This window comes from Mustela erminea, chromosome 11 (genome assembly GCF_009829155.1).
Source record: "Mustela erminea isolate mMusErm1 chromosome 11, mMusErm1.Pri, whole genome shotgun sequence".
NCBI classification, from domain to species: domain Eukaryota; kingdom Metazoa; phylum Chordata; class Mammalia; order Carnivora; family Mustelidae; genus Mustela; species Mustela erminea.
In genome coordinates this window covers 32,103,711-32,129,623 of record NC_045624.1, presented here as the reverse complement: position 1 = coordinate 32,129,623, position 25,913 = coordinate 32,103,711, and the positions used below count along the sequence as shown (strand labels likewise).

Sequence of the window (25,913 nt, the reverse complement as noted above, 5' to 3'; positions counted from 1 at the left end):
TTATTCATCCTGGGCAAACTGGTCGTTTTGTTTTTTTGTTTTTTTGTTTTTTTAATATAAAAGGCAGTTTTCTCCCTTTCTCAATGGCAGACCCATGAGTTTTGACTTCCTCATGAAACCCTAAATCCACTTTGTACCCCAAAGTGTCTGCTTAATAGAGAAAGTTCTCCTCACAAAGGCAGGAGGCATATCTAATCATCTAATGGATGCTGCTCAAACCTTTCTCCTGATTTTGACTTTTTTTAAAAGACTTTATTTATTTGGGAGAGAGAGAAAGAGAGAGAGAGATTGGGGGGGGAAGGTCAGAGGGAGAAGCAGACTCCCCACTGAGCAGGGAGCCCAAAGCGGGACTCAATCCTGGGGACTCCAGGATCATGACCTGAGCTGAAGGCAGTCACTTAACCAACTGAGCCACCCAGGTGCCCTCGTGCTTTTGACTTCTTTGTGGAGGACCTCATCCAGACATAGAAGTTTTTTGTCATTGCCCATTGTAGACTTTGAAGGTATTATTACCTACAGAGGAGTAGTAGAAGAGATGACCGTGGTATTTACCTGACACCAGCAGCCCCTTCAATACCTGACACTTTTTTTTTAAAGGGCAACTCTTTCCTAATAGTCACTCTTTAATTTATTTTTTTTAAATATTTATTTAGTTGAGAGACAGAGAGAATGAGAGGGGAGAAGTCAGAGGGAGAAGCAGACTCCGTGCCGAGCAGGGAGCCCGATGTGGGACTCAATCCCCGGACTCCAGGATCATGACCTGAGCTGAAGGCAGTTGCTCAACCAACTGAGCCACCCAGGGGGTCCCAGTCACTCTTTAACTTAAAACATTGGTTTATTACTTAACTATATGCAAGATATTATTACTAGTGGTAGATACTGTGGTGAACTGAGATGAAAGATGGTTAAAATTAGCACAAAATTAGAATGTAACTTTGATATGATGCATGCCCTAGGAGAAGCATAAAGAGGTTCACAGCAGAGAGAATAACATAAAGCCGTTTATATTTTTTCCCCACCTATAGGTGAAGGAGTAGGAGCAGTTGGTATTATTCTAACATTAGCCATGAATATCATGGGTACATTGCAATGGGCTGTAAACTCCAGCATAGATGTGGACAGCTTGGTAAGTAATTATTATTTTTTAACTTTTATGAAAAAATTTGGACAAACCAAAAAGCATAGATAATGACATAAGAGAGGACTACATATCCAACACCCAGCTTAAGGAATAGAACATCACAGAAGAATCAAAGACTACTATGTATCTCAGCTTAGACCCGTATCTCTTCCTTTCTCCACATAGACAGCCACAGTCAAGATCTTATGCTGCAGTGAAAAATCCTTGTCAAGGGATGGATACACAGGAATGGCTATACTGGGTTATAGAATTCACCCACATTCAGCTTTACCAGATGGTACCCAATTATTCTCAAATATCTTGTATAAATTTATACTCCCATCAAGAGAGTTTAAGAATTCTCATTGGTCCACAGTTTCAGCAGGTTGTCAGACCTGCTTTTTAGTTTTGGCAATCGGATGGATGTGAAGTGACTACTAAAGAGATAGGACTGCTTAATACGTATTTATTGGCTTATGGGCTTCCTCTTCTGTTAATTATTTGTTTCTGTCAATTGCCCATTTTTGTAGTAGGCTGAATTTTTTCTTAATTGATTCATGAAAGTTTATGAATTCTGGGTTGTCGATTCTGTATATTTTAAACATGGTCCTCTAGTCAGTGGCTTAGCTTATAGTATCTTTTGATGAAAAGAAGCTTCTAAGTTTAACGAAGTTAATTTCATTAATATTACCCTTTATCTTTTGGTATCTTGTTTAAGAAACCCTTCCCTGTCTTGGGTTTTCCAGTTCATCAGCATTATCTTTTTCATAGTATTCTTTTTTTATTTCTTAGTTTTTAAATTTCCAGTGTTTAGTGATATTTCCTTTCTCATTCCTAGAGTGTTTCTTTTTTTTTTCTTTTTAAGATTTTATTTATTTATTTATTTATTTATTTATTTATTTATTTGACAGAGAGAGAGAGATCACAAGCAGACAGGGAGGCCAGCAGAGGGGGGGGGGGGAGGCAGGCCCCCCTCCAAGCAGAGAGCCCGATATGGGGCTTCATCCCAGGACCCTGAGATCATGACTTGAGCCGAAGGCAGAGACTTAACCCCCTGGCCACCCAGGTGCCCCAGAGTGTTTCTTTTTGCTTTCTCTCTCTCTCTTTGGGCCAATATCCCCACACACTTATATACTTTATTAGTGGGTACAAAGACCATGTTTTGGTTTCATTGTTTCTCTTGTCTTGGGTCTCCAGAATGCAGAGCCTGCTGTAGTATATAACTGAGTGAATACTGTGTCAGGGGCACAAATCCCATGGCAGCAAGAATGAGAGGTAAAAGGAAGAAGGACAGATTTCCCACTGTTAGTTAAAAAAATACATGATTTTCAAGAATAGTTGCATTGTCAACTTTGATTAGTCTGCCGGGAATAGCGTACTTAAAAATCAGTCATCCAATTCTGCGATTGCAGAGGGGCTAGACAGCCAAGTTGAAAATGACCATACATATAACATCATCATTACACTTTTTGCCTAGATTCCTTCTCCACTTTCCTAATAGGTCCCATGTTCCCAGAATGCACACGTTCATTCAGCTGTGAAAATTTTATAACCAATTCCTATCAGAAGAAATATCATCATGGCATACCTGAGTGGCTCAGTCAGTTAAGTGGCGGACTCTTGATTTTGACTCAGGTCATGATCTCAGGGTCAAGAGATGGAGCCTAGAATTGGGCTCTGCCCTCAAAGAGGAGTCTGCTTGTCACTCTCCCTGCCCCTCCTACTGTTCTCATGCTCTCATTCTTTCTCTCAAATAAATAAATAAAAATCTTTTTTTTAAAAAAAAAGAACAAATATCATTATAAAACAATATCTCTGGGGAAAAAACAACTTTTCACGCCTTATGCCTTCCCATGTATCTAATATTTTATTTAAGCAAAGCATTTTATTAATTTTTTGAAATGTAATTTAACCCTAAGACGATTTATAGTAAGGTTTCTCTCTTTTCCTTCAATGTTATTTTTTGGGGGGTTGGCTAGCTTTTTCTGTGACTCCATTTATTTCCTCACTTAACTCTTAACACTTTTAAAGTTGGGTCTCATATTCTTAGAAATATTTCTGTTGAGGGGCTTTTGAGGGGCTCAGTCATTAAGCATCTCCCTTTGGCTCTGGTCATGATCCCTGGGTCTTGGGGTCAAGCAGGGAACATTGGGTTCCCTGCACAGCAGGGAGTCTGTTTCTCCCCTCTCCCTTTGCCTGCCATTCTCACCACTTGTGTTCATTTTCTCTGTGAGAGTGAGTATAAATAAAAGTGAGAGTAAATAAAATAAAAAAAGAAAGAGATTTCTGTTGGAAAATAGCAGGAGAGGAATAAATCAGTATTGTGCTTGCATTTATTTTTTTTGTTCAAATTTTCTACAACTTTGACTTTACAATTAAAATCCTCCTGTACTTTACTTCTTTATCTAAAAATATCTCTTCACCTTGTATTTGCACAGTTCCTTTGCTATATTAATTTTCTTGGTTTATGAAACAACCTGTATATATTTGATGCTGAAACCTTTGTCTGGTACATTTCTATTCTGTTTGTCCAATCTCCATTAAAGTTTAATGTAAAAAAAAATAGTTTGTTTAAGGTATGTTGACTTCTCTAAGTTTTTCATATGGGCATTCCTGAGCTTTGTAACCCTGTGCTTTGACATTGTGTCTTTGATCTTATGGAATGAAAGAATTTTGCGAAGAACTATTATATTTTAATACAGCCTATGAAAAGTATCAATATTTGCATTTGATCTCATTTTAAAAAGTCATGTTCTTTTGTTTAAATATCGAAGTGATCATGTTAGTTTTCATTTCCCTGCCAAATATACAAGCGGTCTTTCCTGGGCCCCTGTGGACATTCATCTAGTTATTAATATTAATTCCCTTTTTTACCTCTACCCCTACTAAAGTTGTACAGTAATCTTGTTTTCACCTGGCATATGTTGTGGGTAGGAGGGAAGATAGCTGTGCCCTCAAATTCTGTATCTATGTGATATTAACACAGAAGATCCTTGTGACCTCTGAAGGAGAAATTCACTGTGTTCTCATGTTACATTACTGAATGTCTTAACTGAATTTAGATCTGAGTTTAAATGCAGTGAAGAGGGTGTTTTGTATGATATGGACTTCCAGTTTTCCAGTGCAGGGCTACTCTGTAAAACAAAAAACAAAACTAGACTTAGAAAGTGTATTTCATTTACCTCTCTAGCCTAGTTTAGATACGGGCACAGAATCAAACATAAACAGAACTATGAAGTTAAAACGGCAGAATGACTTTTCTTTTACTGCGCATCATTTGCTTACACCCAGGTGCCCGGATTTTATTAGCTTTCAGCCAGTAAGGGTAATATTTGGATGATAACACCTCCTTATTGTTACTTCATGTCACTTTGTAACCGACTGCACATCTCAGTTATCAGCACTCAAAGCTGACCAAAAACCCTTTGATTACATATTCCTAATAAATTCTTCATTATATTCCCTAAGATAGTTCTTTCCCACCTTCTTATCTTTTCTTGGGAGCTCTGGTGATTCTTCCTCCTGCACTCTCAGCCAATGACTTTGCTACATCGTAGAAAAAACCAGATGCAACCAACAAGAATTTCCTTATTTCTCTCTACCAGTGGCACCAGCCTGTTCACCTCTACTTATATGCCCTACCTTCCCTCTGTGTCTTTATTCCCATTTAAAGGCGAGTAACACGCAATTAACTGCTCTTTGTGGGACCTCTGTCCCCATCATAAAACTATCTTCCCTTGATGTATAACTTGCACCTCTTTTCTTTGATCTATTTATGGCACAACTTCTTGAAAGAGGGCCTGTCTCCATTTCCTCCTTCCCATTCTTGCCAGAGCCTACTTCTCTTTGTTTGCATCAGCCCCATGACTCATGGCAAATATTTTGCCAGGTCCAATGTCCTTGTCTCCCTTACCCTCTCAGCAGTACTTACGCCATAGACAAATCCTTCTTCTGGATACTTTCTTCTCTCACCACAATGATGATCCTCCTGACCGTCTCTGCTACCTCTTGGGTTCCTCCTTACTTCTCTTTGCTGGCCCCTCCTCTTCTTACAGGTCTCTGAACATTAGCTATATTCCAGCCTTCTTCTGTCTTCTCTCTAGCTGCTGCCATCTAACGCTGTGCCATAGAAACCATCTCTCAATCACTCATTCATATCTCTAGTCTAAACCAGACTCTCTGAAGATACACTACAACTTGATGCCTCTCTGTGTTTAGAAAGCACAGTGATAAGAATGTCTTCCAGTAAACTTGACATTTTGGGGCCTAAGTTCTTATCTAGAATCTCCTCAAAATACAACATGTGGTATCATGAGACCATTAAAAGGGAATAAAACTTCTGTTCTACCTACTAATTTGTCTGGCTTTATATAGTAGTTTGGAAAGAAAAATCATCTGAACATTGTCACCTTATGAATGATACAGATTAGTAGGCTGTGAGTCACCCAGAAATTTAAAAAAAAATAGTAAAATTGCCAGAAAGTCAAATTTAATAATTCCCACTGAAAACCCCCTTTTAGGGAATTTCCAATTATTTCAGTTGATATCATGATATTTTAAATACTGTTATTTCAAATTAACTCTTCACTTATGCATATAAATGTGTATATGTGTATATGTCTGTCTATTTATTTGATTTGTATATTTTATACCATTCTGTAGATGGGGTGAAAAAGAAGTATTAATTCCTTTTAACTCCATACCTCAAGTACTAAATGAATTACATTTGTTATTGCTAAAGCTACTGTTTTAAATTTTTGTATATTTTTAAAGCAAATTTTATTTATTCATTTGAGAGAGAGTGAATAAGAGACAGAGAAAGAGAATATATTAGCCAGGGGAGGGGTGGAGTTAGAGGAAGAAGCAGACTCCCCTCAGGGCAGGGAGCCCAATGTGGGGCTCCATCTGAGGACTCCGAGATCATGACCTTATCTGAAGGCAGATACTTAACTGACTGAGCCACTCTGAGACCCAGTTTTTTATATTCTTAACGAATCTGTGTACTAATTTATTTTCTTTGGACTCACAAGATACCTGCCATTTTTAGTACCCTTAGGTGTCTTTTTGTCCTATTTTTAGCTATGTAAGCAATTACATATCTTAAACAGGCAATGTATATACCTATATTTCTGAACCCATGAATGAATGATAATTAAATAAATAAGAGTTAGAATGGGTGCAGAGGTGATGTTTCAGACTTAGCAACATCAAGCTATCTGGTGACTGGTGGATTACCCACACTCAAAGTCAGTTTGAATGAGGCAGTTGACAATTCATGTATTTTTCAGGAATGTCTACCACTTAGTGAGCACAACTAAAAGATCTGAGCATGTGAATAGTATCCTGCTTCCTTAATTCTCTAACTACAGCAGCAGATAAGACATGCCTATTGTACTATGTGTTCCTAACAAGACAAGGGGAAGGAAACCACCAAGAGGGAAGACAGTGTATCTGCAGGGCTCACATTTAGATTCCAGTTAATGAGGCTCCAGAAAGTTCTTGCAAGAGTGATGCAATCTGAGAAGAGTTTTGTGTCAATAGAGACTCCCTCTGTTTCTCCTTTATCCTTTTATTACCTCTGTTTTTTTTTTTTTTTATTATTCCAGTAAAGATCAAGTGACTGATGGTACAGTAACCAACAAGAGAACAAAAAAGGGGAACCTGGCTTCTCTTTGTTGCACCTGATGCCCGGTTCTCTAGTACTGAATCCAGTTTTGCTCCAAGAATTTTAGAATTTGAGGGGAGAATTCAGTTCTTCTCTTTCCCCCTTTCTTCAGTGGTCTGTTGATCATAACTTTCTTTGTTTTTCTGTCCTCATGAGGCTTTGTAGCATGTTTTCCATTCATGACATCTGTCCCAAGACTTCTTTTCCTCCAAACATGTCCTTTCTGTCCTACAGAGTGGCTCTTCTATTCTGTATTCTACTCTTGTTTTATCACCAAGATGTGTTGTCTTAGGCAAGTCATCACCCCCACTGAGGGCTTCACATTTCTCTCTGTAAAAGGAAACAGTTTGGTTACAAAATTTTTTTAAGGTCCATGTTAGCTCTGACATTCTCTTCTGAATCTAATCTTTCACATGAAAGATTTCAAGTCTTGATTGACATAGATGTAGGTATTATTCCAGATGTCCACAGGAATCAGACTTACCTGCCAGTGTCCTTCACCCCTAAACTCCACTGATTAAGTCATTTACCACTGCAGTTGTTGGAGCAGAACAAAGAACTGAACCAGTGTGTTATTAGAGCCAACAGAGAAAGTGCCATTGAGATGCTCTAGAGTCTTGAATTTGTAGGGGAGGCTTATGAGAGCCATAAAGGACTGCTGGAGTGTTGGAAAGTTGAGAAAATTTGTTGAGTTTTGCGACTGTCACTTTAGCTCCCTGGGTTTAGGTTTTTTCATTTGTACCAAGAATTAAAGGATTAGATCAGAAGTTCTCAACCTCAACAGCACATGAGGAAAGTTTACAACAATATAGATTACCCGGGGTCCTGTAAGATCAATTAAATCATTTCTCCTGGTCAGGGGCAGGGTGGCTGGAGATGATGTCTATATTTTTTAAAGTGTTCCAGGTGATTCCAATGTGTATCTAGACTTGTGAATCACTGGAGTAGATACTCTCTAACATTCATTTTAGCTCTGACTTTTTGTGTGTGTCATAGGAGGAGGTCAGCAAACATTTTCTATAAAGGGTTGGATAGTTACTATTTTCAGCTTTCAGAGCTATATGGTCTCTATGGTAACTCCTCAACTCAACCTTTGTAGGGCAAAACTAATATAAACAGTTGGATGTAGCTGGATTTGACCATTGGTCCATAGATCTCTGGTCTATGGAATAGAATTTAGTTGGGAATTGATGGACCACCAGCAAATCATTTTTGCCTTTTATATTAACTAATATATCTGTAATAGGATATAAAAGGATGATGCTTAGTAATAGTACTTTGGGGAAGCCAAAATATTTCAAAATTAAGATGTTTAGAGAAAATCTCATTAAAATTGTATAATATCATATTTTTCTTTGTTTTTCTGTCCTTGAAAAAATATTTTGATATGATACTTTAGACCCCTCTTCCTGAGATTTTCTTTGAAATACTTGTAATGGATACCACATGTACTCAATTTTATTCATTAAGTACTTGCTGATGGCCTGTCATTGCTTTTAAAAAATAGTAATACCAGACAGAGTGTAAGTTCAAGTGTGAGTAGTAGATTCAGTAAGTGATATGGTATTTTTCAAATTAAAATTTAAGAGTTTTTCCTGCCTATTGGCACACTTAGTATAACCATGATTACTGACATTGTTAATTACCAAAAATAGACACCAACATATTTGATACCTCTGTGTTTCTTAGGTTATTCCTTTTGTCATTAGCTGTGATGGACTTTCTTTCTCTTATTTAAAGAACACCATTTCTATTACTTCTTGCAGTCAGAAAAGGTAATATTGATTTGCCATGTGATTTACCACATGTTTGCAGTAAACAGTTTGTGTAGCTAGCAGGGTATAATAATTTACAAAGACTTAGAGTGTATAGTGCACTATAAGTAGCTCACTTATGCTGTTAATAATTTATAACAATGCAGTCCTTGACTGACTTTTTAAATGCTCTAGGAGCCTAAGTGATAGACACAGAAGGATAGACTAAAGTTTCAGGAATATGTTTTAGGCAGAGAAAATATTTACATGATAACCATTATCTCATAAGTCTATGTGCATGGCCTAAAGATTATGCTAATGACTGTAATGTGGCTTTGGGTCACAGGTTGTATTAGTGAGTCCTGAAAAACATTTCGTTTGGACCTAGCAGGAAGGATCTACGATGTAAAACCTCCCTTTTGTATACTTCATTGTTCGAAAATATAATGTGTGAAGTTCTTCACCTTGTTTTGCCAATGATTCTCCTCACATTTATTTCTTGTGATTCTCCTATAAAAACCAGTTGTGAAATCTCTGTAAGTGTTGCCCACTAGACGTCAGGCTTAGGAAATATATTTTTATTATCATAACTCTTCTGGTGTTAAGCATATAGTTTTGATGTCCATGCATAATTTTAATGCCCTGTTTTCTACACAACCCAAAGGATAAAAGGAAATAGAGCAAATATTTTTGTGGAGGAGGGGAGTCTGGCTTTCTGACTTATTCTAGAAAAGGTTTTTAAGAATTTTCTTCACTAAGTGTGTAAACCTGGTGATTCACAGACCTGTACCCCTGGGGATAAAAATATATGTTTATAAAAAATAAAAAATTAAAAAAAAAAAAAAGAATTTTCTTCACTGACCATCAACAGAGAGGGAAAAGGAAAGTCAGGAATCACTCCCCCCCCCCCACTGAACACATCACTTATAAAATAAGGTTGTCATAAGGCTGTGGAGCTTTCTTTTCATTAACCATCACATTGCCTAAAGACTTTGTTCTTCTGATGCTTAGATTAGAAACTTGAGAAGTTAATATAAAGATAATGAGATTCGGTGTTAAAGATTGATTTGGGAGAAGTTTTGGAGCATGATAAATTTAAATAACAAAACCGGAGATTAATTAGTTAATTAATTTTATTATTATTATTTTTAGCAAAACCAGAAATTTAAAGCAGCCATTTCTCAAGTAAAAAATCCCACCTCATTTTGGCTAAACTTTAATTTTATAGAAGTCTGTACAGATGACCTCAGGTTTTCCTCTTCACATGAAGAACATGTTGAGCATCTCAGCGTCTGAGTCTCATTTTGCCTTCATCGTTAGTTTCTGAAAATCTAAGACAAATGCTCTCACCTAAGCTGGTAGTGGCTACTTTGAGACTTTTCCTATCAGAGGGCCAGGCAGAGCTGTTCCTCATTCCTCCTCAGGAACACCCTTCACTGCCCAGGAAGAGGCAGCTCGTCCACAGTCTACAGTCACTCTGAGAATTACCAAATCTGAATTTCCGTCCAGTGGCACAGTGGTTTTTACATATCACCTGACAGTGTTAATAGATATTCTAAATTAGAAAAAGGATTAAGTTAAAATAAAAAGCTCAACTGAAAACAACTAGATGAGACTAAAAATAGTTTGGTATGCTGCCATTTCCTTCAAATCCAAATAGCAATGTCTATTTTCAGACTGAGAAGCTGAGAGGTACAATGGCTGCCTCCATTGCCTGCTGAGGGACTCAGCACTGTCATTCACCCTGCCCAGATATTGCTTTCTGCAGATGAGGTAGAACAATGGGGTCACTCATCCTTAACAAAGATTTATTAAGGGACTGCTTGGTGCTAAGCCCTAGATGGGGAGGATACAATAAGGAATGCTTTGAATCAGGTGACTGTAATAGGCAGTGTGGCCTCAACCAGAAGCCTGTGGAGGATCAGCTTCAGATCCTCTCTCTTGCCTGGACACCTTCTGAGGCCCCATACTTAATTATAAATGCGTAATTTTGATGCTTTCACATAAGAAGAAACCCTTCAATTATTTAAGCTTTAGTTTCCACCAAACTGGGGTCCATCCCTGGTCAGCCATGAAACTTTGGCTATGAAATCAAGTGTGTAAGATGTATGACTCTCCTTTTGCTGTAGTTGAATTTATTTTCTGATTGAATACATGTGCTGCGGAGTACAAGAAGCAATCTCAGCATGTTCAGAAATTCTGCTGGAAGTGAATCTAAATTCTGAATGGAGTTTACAGAATGCCAAAGCACTGGGGGAGGGAGCATCTGGCCCTAGGTTTCCCCTTGTTTGTGCTGTCTCTGAGGCACTGACTTTGCTCTTTGACCTAGAGGTGTATAGTCCATGGAGACTGCATCTTTGTTTTTCTGATCCTGATTATGAGCCTTACTTTGATGAGTTCTCTCTCAACTTCTCCCATGACCAAGGCATGGAAGACCCTGAGGGACCAAAGGATTGGAATTTGGTTTTCATCTAGCACCACTCTGGAAATAAAGGGAAGTCTAAAGCTGTCTGGACCTAGACATGCCAAGCACCCATGTCCACTCTACTGCTTCCATGCTATTCCACATACTGGAAGTTTCTCTAAGGCATGCCTCATTCCTGGGCTTCACCTTGATATTAAGGCATAGGCCTCCTGTGTCCAAAAATTCCCCAAATCTACTCAAGGATAGAACTAGAGTTTGGTTACAAGTCAGGACTCCTTTTTAAAGGAATTGGTACCTAAGTCCTCTTGTTGCCCCATTCATGAGTCAGATTGTGGGGCGAAGAGAGGAGCTGTTTCTCATCCATCATAAATTCGTCTATGGCTACTATTTTTGCATAAACACTGCTTTGAGTCTTTCAAGCTTTGATTTTTGAAACTTAATAGCCAATATTCAGGTGGCTCATAATTTTCAAACTATCCATCACTGGTTCCAAAAGCCAATTTTTGAAACTTGAAGGACCAAAATTCATTTTTTCTACTCTGGTTCTGTTGTGGCTTCTTCTTTAAAAAGCAGTGGAAGTAGAATGTGCCAGTTAGAGAACCTATGAGGGACAAGGAATTAGTAACTTATAATATTATCTGGCCACATCATCTATTCAGTAACAGCATTTCAGTGGTTGCAAAACTTGCCATAATGCAGGTGTCTGCACTAGCCACCTTTCTGTCTCATCAGAAAATGTCCTAACCCGCTGAACTGAACAGGTGTCTGCTTACATGCTATGGATCAGTGCCCATTGTTAAGATGAACTTGTTCTTGGTCAGGGATATTTGACTAAGCTGTGGGTAACTAGAACAGTCTGTCTTGGGGTCACTTTAAGCAACTAGACTATATGGAAGATGATGAGTTGAAAATTTCATTTCGTAAATTTTTTTAAAAAGATTTTTTTTTTATTTGAGAGATAGAGATAGAGAACTTGAGAAGAGGGAGGATCAGAGGGAGAAGCAGACTCCCTGCCAAGCAGGGAGCCTGATGCAGAATTTGATCCCAAGACTCCAGGATCACGACCTGAGCCAAAGGCAGTCATTTAACCAACTGAGCCACCTAAGTGCCCCATTTTCTAAATTTGATAGGTACATTCCATTTACTAATTTGACATTATAAGTTCTAGGTTCACCCTCAGTGGTAAGCCTCACTAATGGAGTACATAATTTGCTATACTCTTTACAACTCCTTATGCAAAAAAAAAAAAAAAAAAAAAAAAAAATTTATACATTTCAGTGCTGCCAAAATAATGGTTTTAAATGTCATTTTCTAATAGTACTACATAAAATTTTGAGTAGTTTAGATAGCAATATTTAAGTGTTTTGCTTACTGTTTGGAAGTATTAAAATATAAAGTTTTTAAAATATGGTGTCTCTTCTGATGTGCTAAAGCATTTAACAAAGACTAGTTTAGAATTCTTCACAACATTGACATGCAGAAATGTCAACAGACTTACTTTATTTCATAAAATTAAGCTTCATTTTTGCATTTCTTTCAATCATTTCAAGAGTGTAATATTCTTCTTATTCTTATGCAGGATAAATATAATAAAATATTTTAAATGCATTTTTTTTAGATTATATTTATTTATTTGACAGAGAGAAGGAGAGAGAGAGCACTGGCAGGGAGGAGTGGCAGGCAGAGGGACAGTGAGAAACAGGCTCCCCACTGGGCAAGGAGCCCAATGAGGGCTTAATGGGCTTAATCCGTGGGGTCATGACCAGAGCTGAAGGCAGACACTTTAATTGACTGAGCCACCCAGGGTTCAACCCAAGAGGGTTGAATTCTTGACCAACGAAAGCCAGAATCAGTAATTACTTTAAAGACAAAAAAAAAAAAAGCAGTGAATTTCCTTCCAGTAAGCTAGTAATTCCTGGGCAGGGCTGAGCCATCAAGGATTATATCTATTAAAAATAGGAATTGAGTGAATTCAAAGTCTTCAACTCTTTCTTATTGTTCATTTACTGATTCATATATTTGTAATCATTCACATATTCATTTGTTTATTCTTTTATGGATTTTTCAAATATTTATTAAGGTACCTATTATTTGTAAGTCTACTTTAAAAATTATATTCAGAATTTCAATAAATCATAACTAGCCAAAGGAACATGTTCTTGTTAAAGAATTTAAGCACCTTTGAGAAATAGTTGAGCTCTTTTATTTCTGTAGACATTCAAGATATACTTTGTTAATGTTACATGAATAGATTTATAGAGCAACCATGTATTTAATTTCAAATACAACTTTTATATGCAGTGACATTTTACAGTGTCAGCAATGGAAATTGATCTGTAAGTAGTTTATATAAAAAATGTAATTATTTAACCACAGATACAGGACAATGACTTAAATTTGTTTAAAGATAATCGTGAAGTCATTCAAAATCTACTAAGCATCACTTGCCACCCAGCTGACATACAGAATTATAGACCGTTTCTCAGGCAGTTTGAGAGAAAGGGGAGAATCTTCAGTAGTGGTTTTGAGGCATGGGGCGTTTTATTATAATATACCACTTGTACAACAGTGTGCAGTGTTGCTCATAGTTGAAGAAAAAATTTCCCCCTGACATCATCTATCCCTTTGAGTGTAATTTGGCCATTTATGTGTGGCTTGCATAACTGAATTAAATGATCACAAAAATAAACAGGTCTATACAGAGCCCATTTATATAAATCTTAGTTAATTCTCTTTGGTTAAGCTTTTAATTATATCCAACTATTTCCTGTTAGTTCATTGAAAAACCTCCTGATAAATAACCAGGTGACGATGAGCAGCGTCACGTCTTACGTGTTATTTTTTAAGGAATCATCACACTAATTATGACATTGCCTAGAGTTATTAAACAAACAAACATAAAATGCTGTTATTTCATTTCAGATGCGATCTGTAAGCAGAGTCTTCAAGTTTATTGACATGCCAGCAGAAGAAAGTAAACCACCCACCAAGTCATTCAAACCATCCAAGGATGTCCAGCTCTCAAAAGTTTTGATTACTGAGAATCATCATGTGAGAGAAGATGACATCTGGCCCTCAGGGGGCCAAATGACTGTCAAAGACCTCACAGCAAAGTATATAGATGGTGGGAATGCCATATTAGAGAACATTTCCTTCTCAATAAGTCCTGGCCAGAGGGTGAGATTTAAATATTCCTTGCTTTATTTGATCTGTGCTTAGTAAGTAAATCTCAGGAGCCTCAAGCTATGTGTTGGTAAAATCCATGGGTAACCTTATTATTGTAGACTAAGGCCAATACTGAATATACATATTTCAAGTTATTAATTATGAAGCCATTATTTTTTTATATGCTATTTAGTTTGCCAAGGCCAGAAATTATATAGTTGGTTCATTTTAAATGTGGTTCTACTTGTAGAATATCTAATCGATTGCTAGCTTATTAACTAAAAGAAGCTGTTGAAGAAGTCAAAATTATCACATGTTCTAAATTTTGCATCTTGAAACTGTTTTCCATTTCAGGTAAGAGAAATATTTTGTTGTTGACGTTATCTAATTTCTTCATGAATTTTACCTAATTGACACTCTCAAAAAAGTGGTACTTTTCTTCTTAGTTTTGTTCAGTTTGTTTATTTGGAATTTTAATCAAGGTAGGGATTATTTAGATTTTTTTCCCAGTAATTTACCAAGCAAGAGCTATTTACAAAGCAACAATTTTATTGTTTAATAAGCAAAAATAACCATGTATTATTTTGAAGAAGTCCTCATAGATCTCAGCCCTGGGCTGAGTACATGGATGGTATTCAGATATACCAATTCTGGAACTGATTCTTGGAGAAAGGGGCAGTTATTCTCATATTTCATGTTCTAGAAATGTGGTGTTGTATTTTATATTTTAAATTATTTCAAATTATAGTTTGTATTTCAAATCTCTTATTTTGGGCTGCTCCATAAATCTAGATAGGATTATTATATTCTTTTGATTATTTTTAAAAATTGAGATAGAATACAATAGAACCACTTTTTATGAAAACTGAATTTTAAAACTTTCTCTCTTCGTGGTTTAATTTCAAATAGAGATTTTTTTACCATTGAAATAATGGTCAGTAAGCTTCATTAGGCCACCATCACTGTCACCAACACAGATTATTATCACTTACTTTGATCCATTGGTTTAGGGATATTTCATAATTTGATGCACTGGAAAAAATTCTATTAAAGAAAATATAGGGTGAGGAAGAATGTTTCTGTATACCATGCTAAATGGCTTGAAATGGTACAGCAGAAATTCTGGCTCTTCTTTTTAATATTATTGTTAGGATAAATAAATTCACATACTACTAAAATTACCTCTTTATTATATTTTTGCTCATCAAGAATGGGATTTTTTTTCCTTTTTTTGAGAGAAAATAGTTTTTTTTAAGGGTTTATTTTTATGCCAGTTATTTAACATACAGTGTTATATTAGTTTCAGGTGTGTGATATAGTGATGCAACAGTTCCACACAACACCTGGTGTTCACAAGTGCCCTCCTTAATCTCCATCACCTGTTTAACCCATCCCCCAGCCCACCTCTTCTCTGGTAACCATCACTTTGTTCTCTATAATTAAGAGTCTGTTTCTTAATTTCTCTCTCTCTCTCTCTCTCTTTTTTCCTCTTTGCTCATGTCTTTTGTTTCTTAAATTCCATGTATGAGTGAAATAATATGGTATTTGTCTTTCTATGACTTACTTTGTTTAGTGTAATACTCTCTAGCTCCATCTATGTCATTGAAAATAATAAGATTTCATTCTTTTTCATGGTTAAAAAAATATTCCATTCCATTGCACTACTGGGTATTTACCCTAAAGATACAAATGTAGTGTTCCAAAGGGGCATGTGTACCCCAATGGTTATAGAAGCAATGTCCACAGCAGCCAAACTATGGAAAGAGACTAGGTATCTATCAGCAGACGACTGGATAAAGAAGATGTGGTATGTATACACACACACACATACACACACACAATGGAATATTATGCAGCCATCAAAAAACCTGAAATCTGGGGCACCTGGGTGTCTCAGTGGGTTAAAGCCTCTGCCTTCAGCTCAAGTCATGATCCCAGGGTCCTGGGGTCGAGCCCCGCATCGGGCTCTCTCCTCAGTGGAGAGCCTGCTTCTGCCTCTCTCTCTCTCTCTACCTGCCTCTCAGCCTACTTGTGATCTCTGTCAAATAAATAAATAAAATCTTAAAAAAAAAAAAAACCTGAAATCTTGCTGTTTGCAATGATGTGGATGGAACTAGAGGGTATTATGCTAAATGAAATAAGTCAATCAGGGAAAAACAATTATCATATGATCTCAATGATATGAGGAACTGGAGAAATAAGACAGAGGATCATAGGGAAAGGGAGGGAAAAATGAAACAAGATGAAACCAGAGAGGGAGAAAAACCGTCAGAGACTCTTAATCTCAGGAAACAAACTGAGGGTTGTTAGAGGGGAGAGGGTGGGAGGGATGAGGTGGCTGGGTGATGGATATTGGGGAGGGTATGTGCTATGGTGAGTGCTTTTAATTGTGTAAGACTTGATTAGTCACAAACCTGTACCCCTGAAACAAATAATACATTATATATTAATAAAAAATAAAAAATATTCCTTTACATGGATAGATAGATAGATTACATCTTCTTACCCATTCATCAATCAGTGGACACTTGGTCTGCTTCCATATCTTGGCTATTATAGATACTGCTGCTGTAAATATTAAGCATACATGTATCCCTTTGAATTAGTGCATTTGTGTTCTTTGGGTAAACACCTGGTAATGTGATTGCCAGGTTGTAGAGTAGTTCTATTTTTTAACTTTTTGAGGAATCTCCGTACTGTTTTCCACAGTGGCTCTATCAGTTGACATTCCCACCAACAGTGAGAAACAGTGCATTATCTGTATTTCTGTGGTGTTGGTTGTTTTTTCTCTTCTCTCATTTGTGATTTTAGAGAGAAAACAGTTTTAAATCAGGATAAATGGCAAGATTGGATTTAGATTAAATTTATCCCTTATACTAGAATGAGGTTGTTTGCATTGTTCAAATCATGCTTTAGAACTATGTAAAATTAATTATTTGCCTTTGTTCCTCCCTTGCATTGAGAAAACAATGAATTAAGTATTCTCTTTTGCTTTGCACATAAGTGAATGCCACAGGAAGCTGAGAATGTCCTTGAGACCACCATGATAGATTCCAAAAGTGATGTCAAGTTACAAACAATAGCAGCAAATAGGTTGATATAAACCAGAGTGAAAAGCCCTGGTAAATTATTTCCTTTCCCTCCTCCTGACACCCTCCCAACCCATTGTGCTGTTGATGCTCAGTTGCCCACTAAATTAAATTCAACCAAGTCCTAATGGAGTGACAGAATTTGCAGAGTCCTCATTTCTATAGATAGTTTCCTTGATGTAAAAGTAATAATGAGAGCTACTGTAAAATGAGGAAGAAGCAGTATGCTTAGGCACTTCACGTTCTCTGAACCTTTATATAGAAAATAGGCCATGTGTGTTCAGTAACTATTCTTTGCAAGGAATGGTAGGTTCTTTTGGAGGAATTGAAGATTACTTACATAAGGCTACAGATCTTGCCATCCAAAGAGGGAAACTAAAGTTTATCAAGTGCTTATCATCTCCTAGACACTGTTTAAAGACATTTATTTGCTACCAAATTTGATCTTATTTTAATTCCAAAGGTAGGCATTATTACCCCTTTTGTACAGTGTAAGAAACTGAATTTCACTTGAGTGAGTGAGTTAGCAGGGATCTTAAACCCAGATCTATCTGACTTTAAAGTTCTTTTTCACCGCTTCCCTTAAAAGTAAAAAAAGAAGGCGCCAAGAGAGAGGGAGAAAGAGAGAGAAAAGAGGTATCTGTCCCAGAGGATGGCCATCTAAGAGGGGAAATGCAAGATCCAGTAAGAACTGAGGCAGGCCACTGTGAAGTTAGCAAAGCTTAAATTTCAGAGAAGTTTATTTGCCTGAGCCCCTTCAAGGCCCTGTACTTAATTTTTTATTTATAATTTTGAAAATCTTTATTCTTGGAAAGAATTCCTCTTCCATATTGTATAAGCTTCAGATTCCAAAAGCTTTGTTATCTCCTTGAATAAAAAATATATAGGTAAAATTCTAAGGTAAGGAGGAAGTAATTAGTATCAGTTGGCTATTCATGGAGTTGAATATTCATGGAGTTGGGCTATTCATGGAAAGTTTTCTATAGGAAGTGGCATTTAGAGGGAGACTTTGAGACTTGAACTGTGTATTTGAACAGGCAAAGGTGAGTGGGAAAGGGTGCTATAGGCAGAAGGAATAATACAAGCCATGGGGCACATGCAGAAAACAGTGACTGGTTTGAGCACATTGGGAGAGTCATAAAGGATAAAATAGAAGACAAGATTGAAGCAAGATGATGGAAATTATGAATCTTGAGAGTTGAAGTAATAAAGGAAGTTGAAGACTTTAAAAATCCTACCCAGTTTAGCTACTAAGTGGTTTTTGGTCATCTTCAAGAGAGCAGTGGTTCTCAGAATGTTGTTCTCTGGACGGGATCACCTACATCACTGGAGAATGTGTGAGAAATGTAAATTCTTGAGTCCCACTCAACTCTACTGCACAAAAACTCTAGGTGTAAGGCCAGTGATCTGTATCACTGATACATGCTCTTCTAAGAATGAGATAATCATTAGGTGTAGAGAAATGAGGGTACAAGTCCAACTGCAAAGGGTTAGGGAATGGGTGAATACTGAAATGAGGAGTTATATAGAACACCAACGTTGGTGGTGGGAAAGAAATAGCAAGAACTCCTGCCTAAGAGGATGGCTACATGGAGGGATTTTGCCTTTGTACTATAGAGATTTTGTGTTTTGTTGTTGTTGTTGTTGTTTTATTTTTTATTTTATTTTATTTTATTTTATTTTGAGACAGAAGGAAAGCAGATAACTGGAGTTAAAGATAAGGATGAGTAAAGAGGGGCGCCTGGGTGGCTCAGCGGGTTAAAGCCTCTGCCTTCAGCCCAGGTCATGATTCCAGGGTCCTGGGATCGAGCCCCGCATCGGGCTCTCTGCTCAGTGCAGAGCCTGCTTCTCTCTCTCTCTGCCTGCCTGTCTGCCTACTTGTGTTCTCTGTCAAATAAATAAATAAAATCTTTAAAAAAAAAAAAAAAAAAAGGATGAGTAAAGAGTTGGGAAGCTGAAGGAGTTCATATTATACAGCCTTGATCTTTTAAGTCAATTATAAGTCAAAGTTATGGGCATCGAATAGTGTCAGTCCTGTAACTTTTTTCTCCTTCAGTAATGTGTTGTAATGTGTTGGTTGTATTCAGGGTCTTTTGCATCCCCATATAAATTTTGGAATCAGTTTGTCAGCCCACAAAATAACTTGCTGAGATTTTGACTGGGATTGCATTGAATCTATTGATCAAGTAGGGAGGAACTGATATCTTGATAATATTGAATCTTCCTTTTCATGCGCATGGACCATCTCTCCATTTACTTAATTTTTCTGATTTCATTCATCAGAGTTTTATGGTTTTCCTCATCTAGACCTTGTATATATTTTCTTATATTTATATCCAAGTAATTTGTTTTGGGAATGCTAATGTAAATGATAATGTATTTTTATTTTTTTATTTTATTATTATTTTTTAAAGATTTTATTTATTTATTTGACAGACAGAGAGCACAAGTAGGCAGAAAGGCAGGCAGAGAGAGATGAGGAAGCAGGCTTCCTGCTGAGCAGAGAGCCTGATGTGGGGCTCCATTCATCCCAGGATCCTGGGATCATGACCTGAGCCGAAGGCAGAGTCTTTAACCCACTGAGCCACCCAGTTGCCTGATAATGTGTTTTTAATTTCAAACTCCACTTGTTCATTACTGATGTTTAGGAAAGCAATTGGCTTTTCTATATTAACTCTGTATCCTATAACGTTGCTATACATAATCACTTATTAGTTACAGGAGTTTTGTTCGGGATTCTTCTAGATTTCCTGTATATCTAATAATATCATCTGTGAACAAAGACAGTTTTATTTCTTTCTTCCCAATCTGGAGGCTTTTTATTCCTTTTCTGGTCTTAATGCATTAACAAATTTCCAATATAATATGGAAAATGAATTATGGTAAAGGACATACTTGTCTTGTTCCTGACCTTAGCAGGAAGTCTTTGAGTTTCTCAACATACAACGTTTACTATAGGGTTATTATAGATGTCTTTAACAAGGTAAGGAAATTTCCCTCTGTTCCTAGTTTGCTGAGAGTTTTTATCAGGAATCTGCACTGGATCTTGTCAAATGAATTCTGTATCTTTTGTTACAATCATGTGTTTTTTTTCTTAGTTTAGCCCACTGATAGAATGGATTATATTAACTCTCTTATAAATTTTGAACGAACTTTGTGTATCTGGAAATAATCTGACTTGGTTATGGTATATATAATCTCTTTATTCATTGTTGGATTTGATTTGCCAATATTTTGTTGAAGATTTTTGATTCTATGCTCATGAGAAACTTGGTCTCTAATGACTTTGCCTGGTTTTGGTATTCTAAAATTTTTTTTTTTTAAGATTTTATTTATTTGACAGACAGAGATCACAAGTAGGCAGAGAGGCAGGCAGATAGAGAGTGAGAGAAGGAAGCAGGCTCCCTGCTCAGCAGAGAGCCCGATGTGGGACTCGATCCCAGGACCCTGAGATCATGACCTGAGCAGAAGGCAGCGGCTTAACCCACTGAGCCACCCAGGTGCCCCTGGTTTTGGTATTCTGTTAATGTTGTCTTCAAAGAATAGTTAGGAAGTATTCCCTCTGCTTCTATCTCCTGGAAGAAGTAGAGGATTGGTAGAATTTCTACTTTAAATATTTGATAGAATTCACCAGCAAATCTGTCTGGACCAGGAAATTTCTGAATTGGAAGGTTGTTAATTATTGATACAGTTTCTTTAAAGGATATATGTCTACTTTAGATCATCCATTTCTTCTTGGATGATCTTTGGAAGATTGTATCTTTTGAGGAATTGGTTCATTTCATCTAGATTATCAAATTGGTGGGCATATAGTTATTTATGGTCTTCCTTTATTATTCTCTTACAATGAGATATGTAGTGATGTCCCCTCTTGCAATTCTAATATTAGTTATTTGTGTCACCTCTCATTTTCTTAGCCTGGCTAGAAGCTTTTTATTTTATGGGTCTTTTCTAAGAATCAGCCTTCAATGATTTTCTCCACTGATTTCCTATTTTCAATTATGCTCTAATTTTTATTATTTCTCTTCTGCATCCTTTCAATTTAGTTTACTCTTTTTCTAGTTTCCTATGGTAGAAACTTAGACTATTAATTTTAGATATGTTTTCTTTTCTAATATGTGCATTTAATACTATAAATTTCCCTCTGTACCACTTTCTCTGAATGCCACAGGATGGTTAGTGTGAGCAGGAGTTGGGTATTTTCATTCCCTATATCAGTTGGGTTCTAATAAAAACCCCAGTAGGTTATGGTCTTATAAAATAATTTTTCTTGAGGGAGGCCTTGTGAAGAGCAGAATTCTTTAATGCTCTGGAATATTGCAAAATTGTTGCCTTCTCCCTCCTCCTGCTGGATGCACCAAGGGATTTTTCTGTTTTTCACTCTGGGGCTACTGGAGGTAATACTTAACAAAAGTCTGGGGATCCCTCTGCAAATGGCCTCCCCTGGACTGTTTTCCTCTCAGACTTGTCCACACTGAGCCTCCAGAATTTGTCAGTTACAGTTTAGGATTTTTTTTTTACCCTGATTCTGTTTTCTGCAGGGGTTTCTGATCGTGGTTTCCTCTCTAGTAATTTGTGATTCTCTATATCTGTCTATCTGTCTCTTCATTTATAGTGGTTGTGGTTCTGGATCTTCACTTTCTAACAATGTTAGAAGACTTTTGATTTTCAGTTCGCTCAACTTTTTACTTGTTAGGGCAGAGTAATAATATTCAAGTTCCTCATATTTTGGACTAGAAACCAGAAATCCTGTTTTTCATCTTTTCATCTCTTTGCATAGCACATTGCCTAGCTTACTATATGTTAAATAAGAATGAGTGAATAACTTATACCTACTTCTAGGTGATAGGGTTGTTTAGTGTAGGAATTGATTGTCAAAATATTATTCTGAGCAGCTTTCTTAAGATTGTTATTTCTACTGTCTCACCCTTGGAAACTATAACAGCATCTATAACAAAATGCCCCAAACATACTTCTTGCATGCTAAATTAAGAGGAAGACTCAACTTCAGTGTTTTTATTTTTTTAATAATTTCATTATTTTGATTATCCAAAATCCTGCAAGATCAGCTGTGGTCTAATTCATTTGAAAAAAAAATTAAAAAGGATGCAAGGGGACATTTCTTGTTTGATTTTTTTAATGGATTTCAGCATTCTAGGCTAGATGGTATGCCTGAGTCCATCTGGGCTGCTGTAACAAGATATCATAGACCAGGGTAGGCTTATAAACAACAGAAATTTATTTCTCACAATTCTGGAGTCTGGGAAGTCGGAGATCATGGTGCCAGCAGATTCATTGTCTGGTAAGAACCCACTTCCTCATAGATGTTTGTCTTGTCATTGTATCTTCACATAGTGAAAGAGGTGAGGGAGCTTTCTGGAGTTTCTTTATAAGGGCCTTAATGTCATTCATGAGGGTTCCACCCTTATGACCTCTTCACCTCCCAAAGGCCAACATATGAATTTGGGGGAGACACAAATATTCAACTCATAACATAGTGAAAGATTTAAAAAATCTATATTTTATGCAGAATGGTTATTCAGTCTTTATATGAAAACAGCTTGTCCGTAACAATTATTTTAGGGAAGTGGTGTCTCATTATCTTCTTTGCTCTTAATTTAGGCCTTTACTTCCTAGAATCTGTATTTTAAATTTTATTTTCAGTGCATGAGAAATAGAGCAAGATTTTCACAACTTTTACTTTTTAAAAAACCTGTTTTTTCTTTGTAATTTCAAATAGCTGTTTTCTTAAAAGCTTTTGATATTTTTTTTTGTCTGAATTTTAATATCCACATTACCTTTCCCCAACAGAATATCTCTTCATTTTTTTTTTTCCCTCTCAAAGTGCAGACTGGGATTCTAATTTGGAGCCATGTCTTTCATGATAAATGTGAACTTATCAAAATGCCTTAGGTGATAAGTTGTGTCTATCACAGTCCTGGACAGTCCTCTGATTAAATAGATATTTAATAGTACTTCAAGGTTTATTTTTTTGGGTGAGTTTACCTGCCTTCTTTATTTGTAGTCTTTTCAAAATCAAGGGTTCAGATCATAGCAGCATATACACTTACATGTCTGTTTGATTTGTTAAATACACATAGCATCCTATCTTGATAAAAATTGTTATTTAGTAGCTAGATCTTATTCAGTAATTTATCTTGGAGTTATGAGGAGCATATTCTCAAGAACTTGTTAGAATTATGATTCATTGGGGCACCTGGGTTCTGGGATCGAGCCCCACATTGGGCTCTCTGCTCTGCAGGGAGCCTGTTTCCTCCTTTCTCTCCCTCTCTCTCTTTCTCTCTCTCTCTCTCCCCGCTTCTCTGCCTCCTTGTGATCTCTGTCTGTCAAATGAATAAAATCTTTTAAAAAATTATGATTCATTAATAATAAATATATAAAGGTAAAGCTATTATCACTGGAGATCTAAATTTCATTTTATTTGGTATCTTGATTTCTGGAGACCATAGAAGATGAAAAATAATTATAGTAGGTTTTAGTCTGTTGCAGTACTAAAATCATGAATCAAGTGCTCTGAAAAGAATGTACTGAGACTGTTATTTTTTAATTTTAAAGATTTTATTTACTTATTTGACAGGCAGAGATCACAATCAGGCAGAGAGAGAGGAGGGGAGGCAGGCTTCCCGCTGAGCAGAGAGCCCGACGCTGGGCTTGATCTCAGGACCCTGGGATCACGACCCAAGCTGAAGGCAAAGGCTTTAACCCACTGAGCCACCAGGCACCCCTGTACTGAGACTGTTCTATTCATGGTACAATGCAATTACAGCCAGCACCAAATTCAACACTGTTTAGCTGTCCACATAATATTTTGATTTATCTTGATCCAAAATTCTCAGAAAGGAAGTTCACTGAAGTTACTAGAAATCATTGACTTGGAATTAGGATATACCTTAAAAGCTCATTTGTGGGAAGTACTCTGGCCTTATCCAACAGATCACTGAGAAGCCTGGAAAAACAAATCCCGGAAAAGAATCATGTGCCAATTATATAAACAAGAAGACTTTGTTAGGTATGAACAAGATTCCTTGCTGTTAAAAATTGTCAGAAACAATGCAATATCAGCAGTTTAATAATATAGAAGAACCAGAGAATAGCTACAAAACTTTAAAGCTAAACAAAAGATTTACAAATTGCCTCTCAATTCAGTCTTATACCAACATAAAAACTGAGTTCTCTAAAACATTCTATATTTGCTTCTTGAAAGGGAACCTGGTCATTTATCCTAATTATTAGAACCCTGGCTAATGATATAGAGGTCTGGACCTCAGGGTACTTTTTGTAAAAAAGTTGTGACATGACTTTATTATTTTTTATCTATTTTTAAAAGTTTTTGTTTAAATTCCAGTTAGTTAGCATACAGTGTGGTATTAGTTTCAGGTGCACATACAGTGATTCTATACTTTCGCACAATACCCTGTGCTCATCACAAGTGCCCTCCTAAATCCCATCACCTTAATTTTACCCATTTTCCATCCACCACCCCCCATCTCTCCTCTGGTAACCATCAGTTTGTTCTTTATAGTTAAGAGTCTATTTCTTGGTTTGCCCCTCTCTCTTTTTTTCCCCCTTTGCTCGTTTGTTTTGTTTCTTAAACTCCACATATGAATGAAAGCATGTGCTATTTATGCTTGTCTGACTAACTTATTTCACTTAGCATATTACAGTCTAGCTCCAGGGGCACCTGAATGGCTCAGGCAGTTAAGATTCTGATGCTGGTTTTGGCTCAGGTCATGATCTCAGGATTGTGAGATCAAGCCCTGTATTGGGCTCCACACTCAGTGAGATTCTCTCTCTTACCCTTTCCCTCTGCTCCTCCCCTGCTCGTGCTCTCTCTTTCTCTCTCTCTAAAAAAAAAAAAAAAAAAAAAAAAAGAGAGAGAGAGAGAGAGAGAGAGAGAAAATTAAATACTTTCTAGCTCCATTCATGTTGATGAAAACAGCAAGGTTTCTTTTTTATGGCTGTGTAGTAGTCCACTGTATGTACATACCACATCTTTATCCATTCATCAGTCGATGGACACTTAGGCTGTTTCCATAATTTGGCTACTGTAGATAATGCTGCTGTAACATTGGCGTGCATGTATCCCTTTGAATTAGTATTTTTGTATTCTTGGTAAATACCTAGTAGTGCAATTGCTAGATTATAGGGTAGTTCTATTTTTAACTTTTTGAGAAACCACCATACTGTTTTCCAGGGTGCCTTCACCAGTTTGCATCCCCAGTTTTAGTATATGCGCTGCAAAAGCGAGCTCCCAGCTTACACAACCACCAACAGTGCAGGTGGTTTCTTTTTTCTCCACATCCTTGCCAATACCTTTTGGTTTTTGTGTTGTTGATTTTAGCCACTCTGACAGGTGTGAGGTGACATCTCATTGTAGTTTTGATTTGTATTTTCCTGCTGATCAATGATATTGAGCATCTTTTCATGTGTCTGTTGGCCATCTAAATGTCTTCTTTGGAGAAATGTCTATTCTTGCCTTCTGCCCATTTATTAATTGATTATTCATTTGGGGGTATTGAGTTTTGTAAGTTCTTTATAGATTTTAGATACTAACTCTTTATCAGATACATCCTTTACAAATATCTTCTCCCATTCTGTCATTTGTCTTTTTAATTTTGTTGATTTTTATTTTGATGGAGTCCAAATAGTTTATTTTTGCTTTTGTTTCCCTTGC

General features: G+C 36.8%; 1 protein-coding gene across 1 annotated transcript in view; it reads left to right on the top strand.

The window, feature by feature from the left end:
* Positions 1-25,913, top strand: part of CFTR (CF transmembrane conductance regulator) — a 168,956-nt gene that overhangs the window by 118,739 nt on the left and 24,304 nt on the right. Inside the window, exons 21-22 of the mRNA XM_032304554.1 lie at positions 1,026-1,126; positions 13,887-14,141. Coding sequence (XP_032160445.1) covers positions 1,026-1,126; positions 13,887-14,141 — 356 coding nt within the window. The remainder of the gene's footprint in view (positions 1-1,025; positions 1,127-13,886; positions 14,142-25,913) is intronic.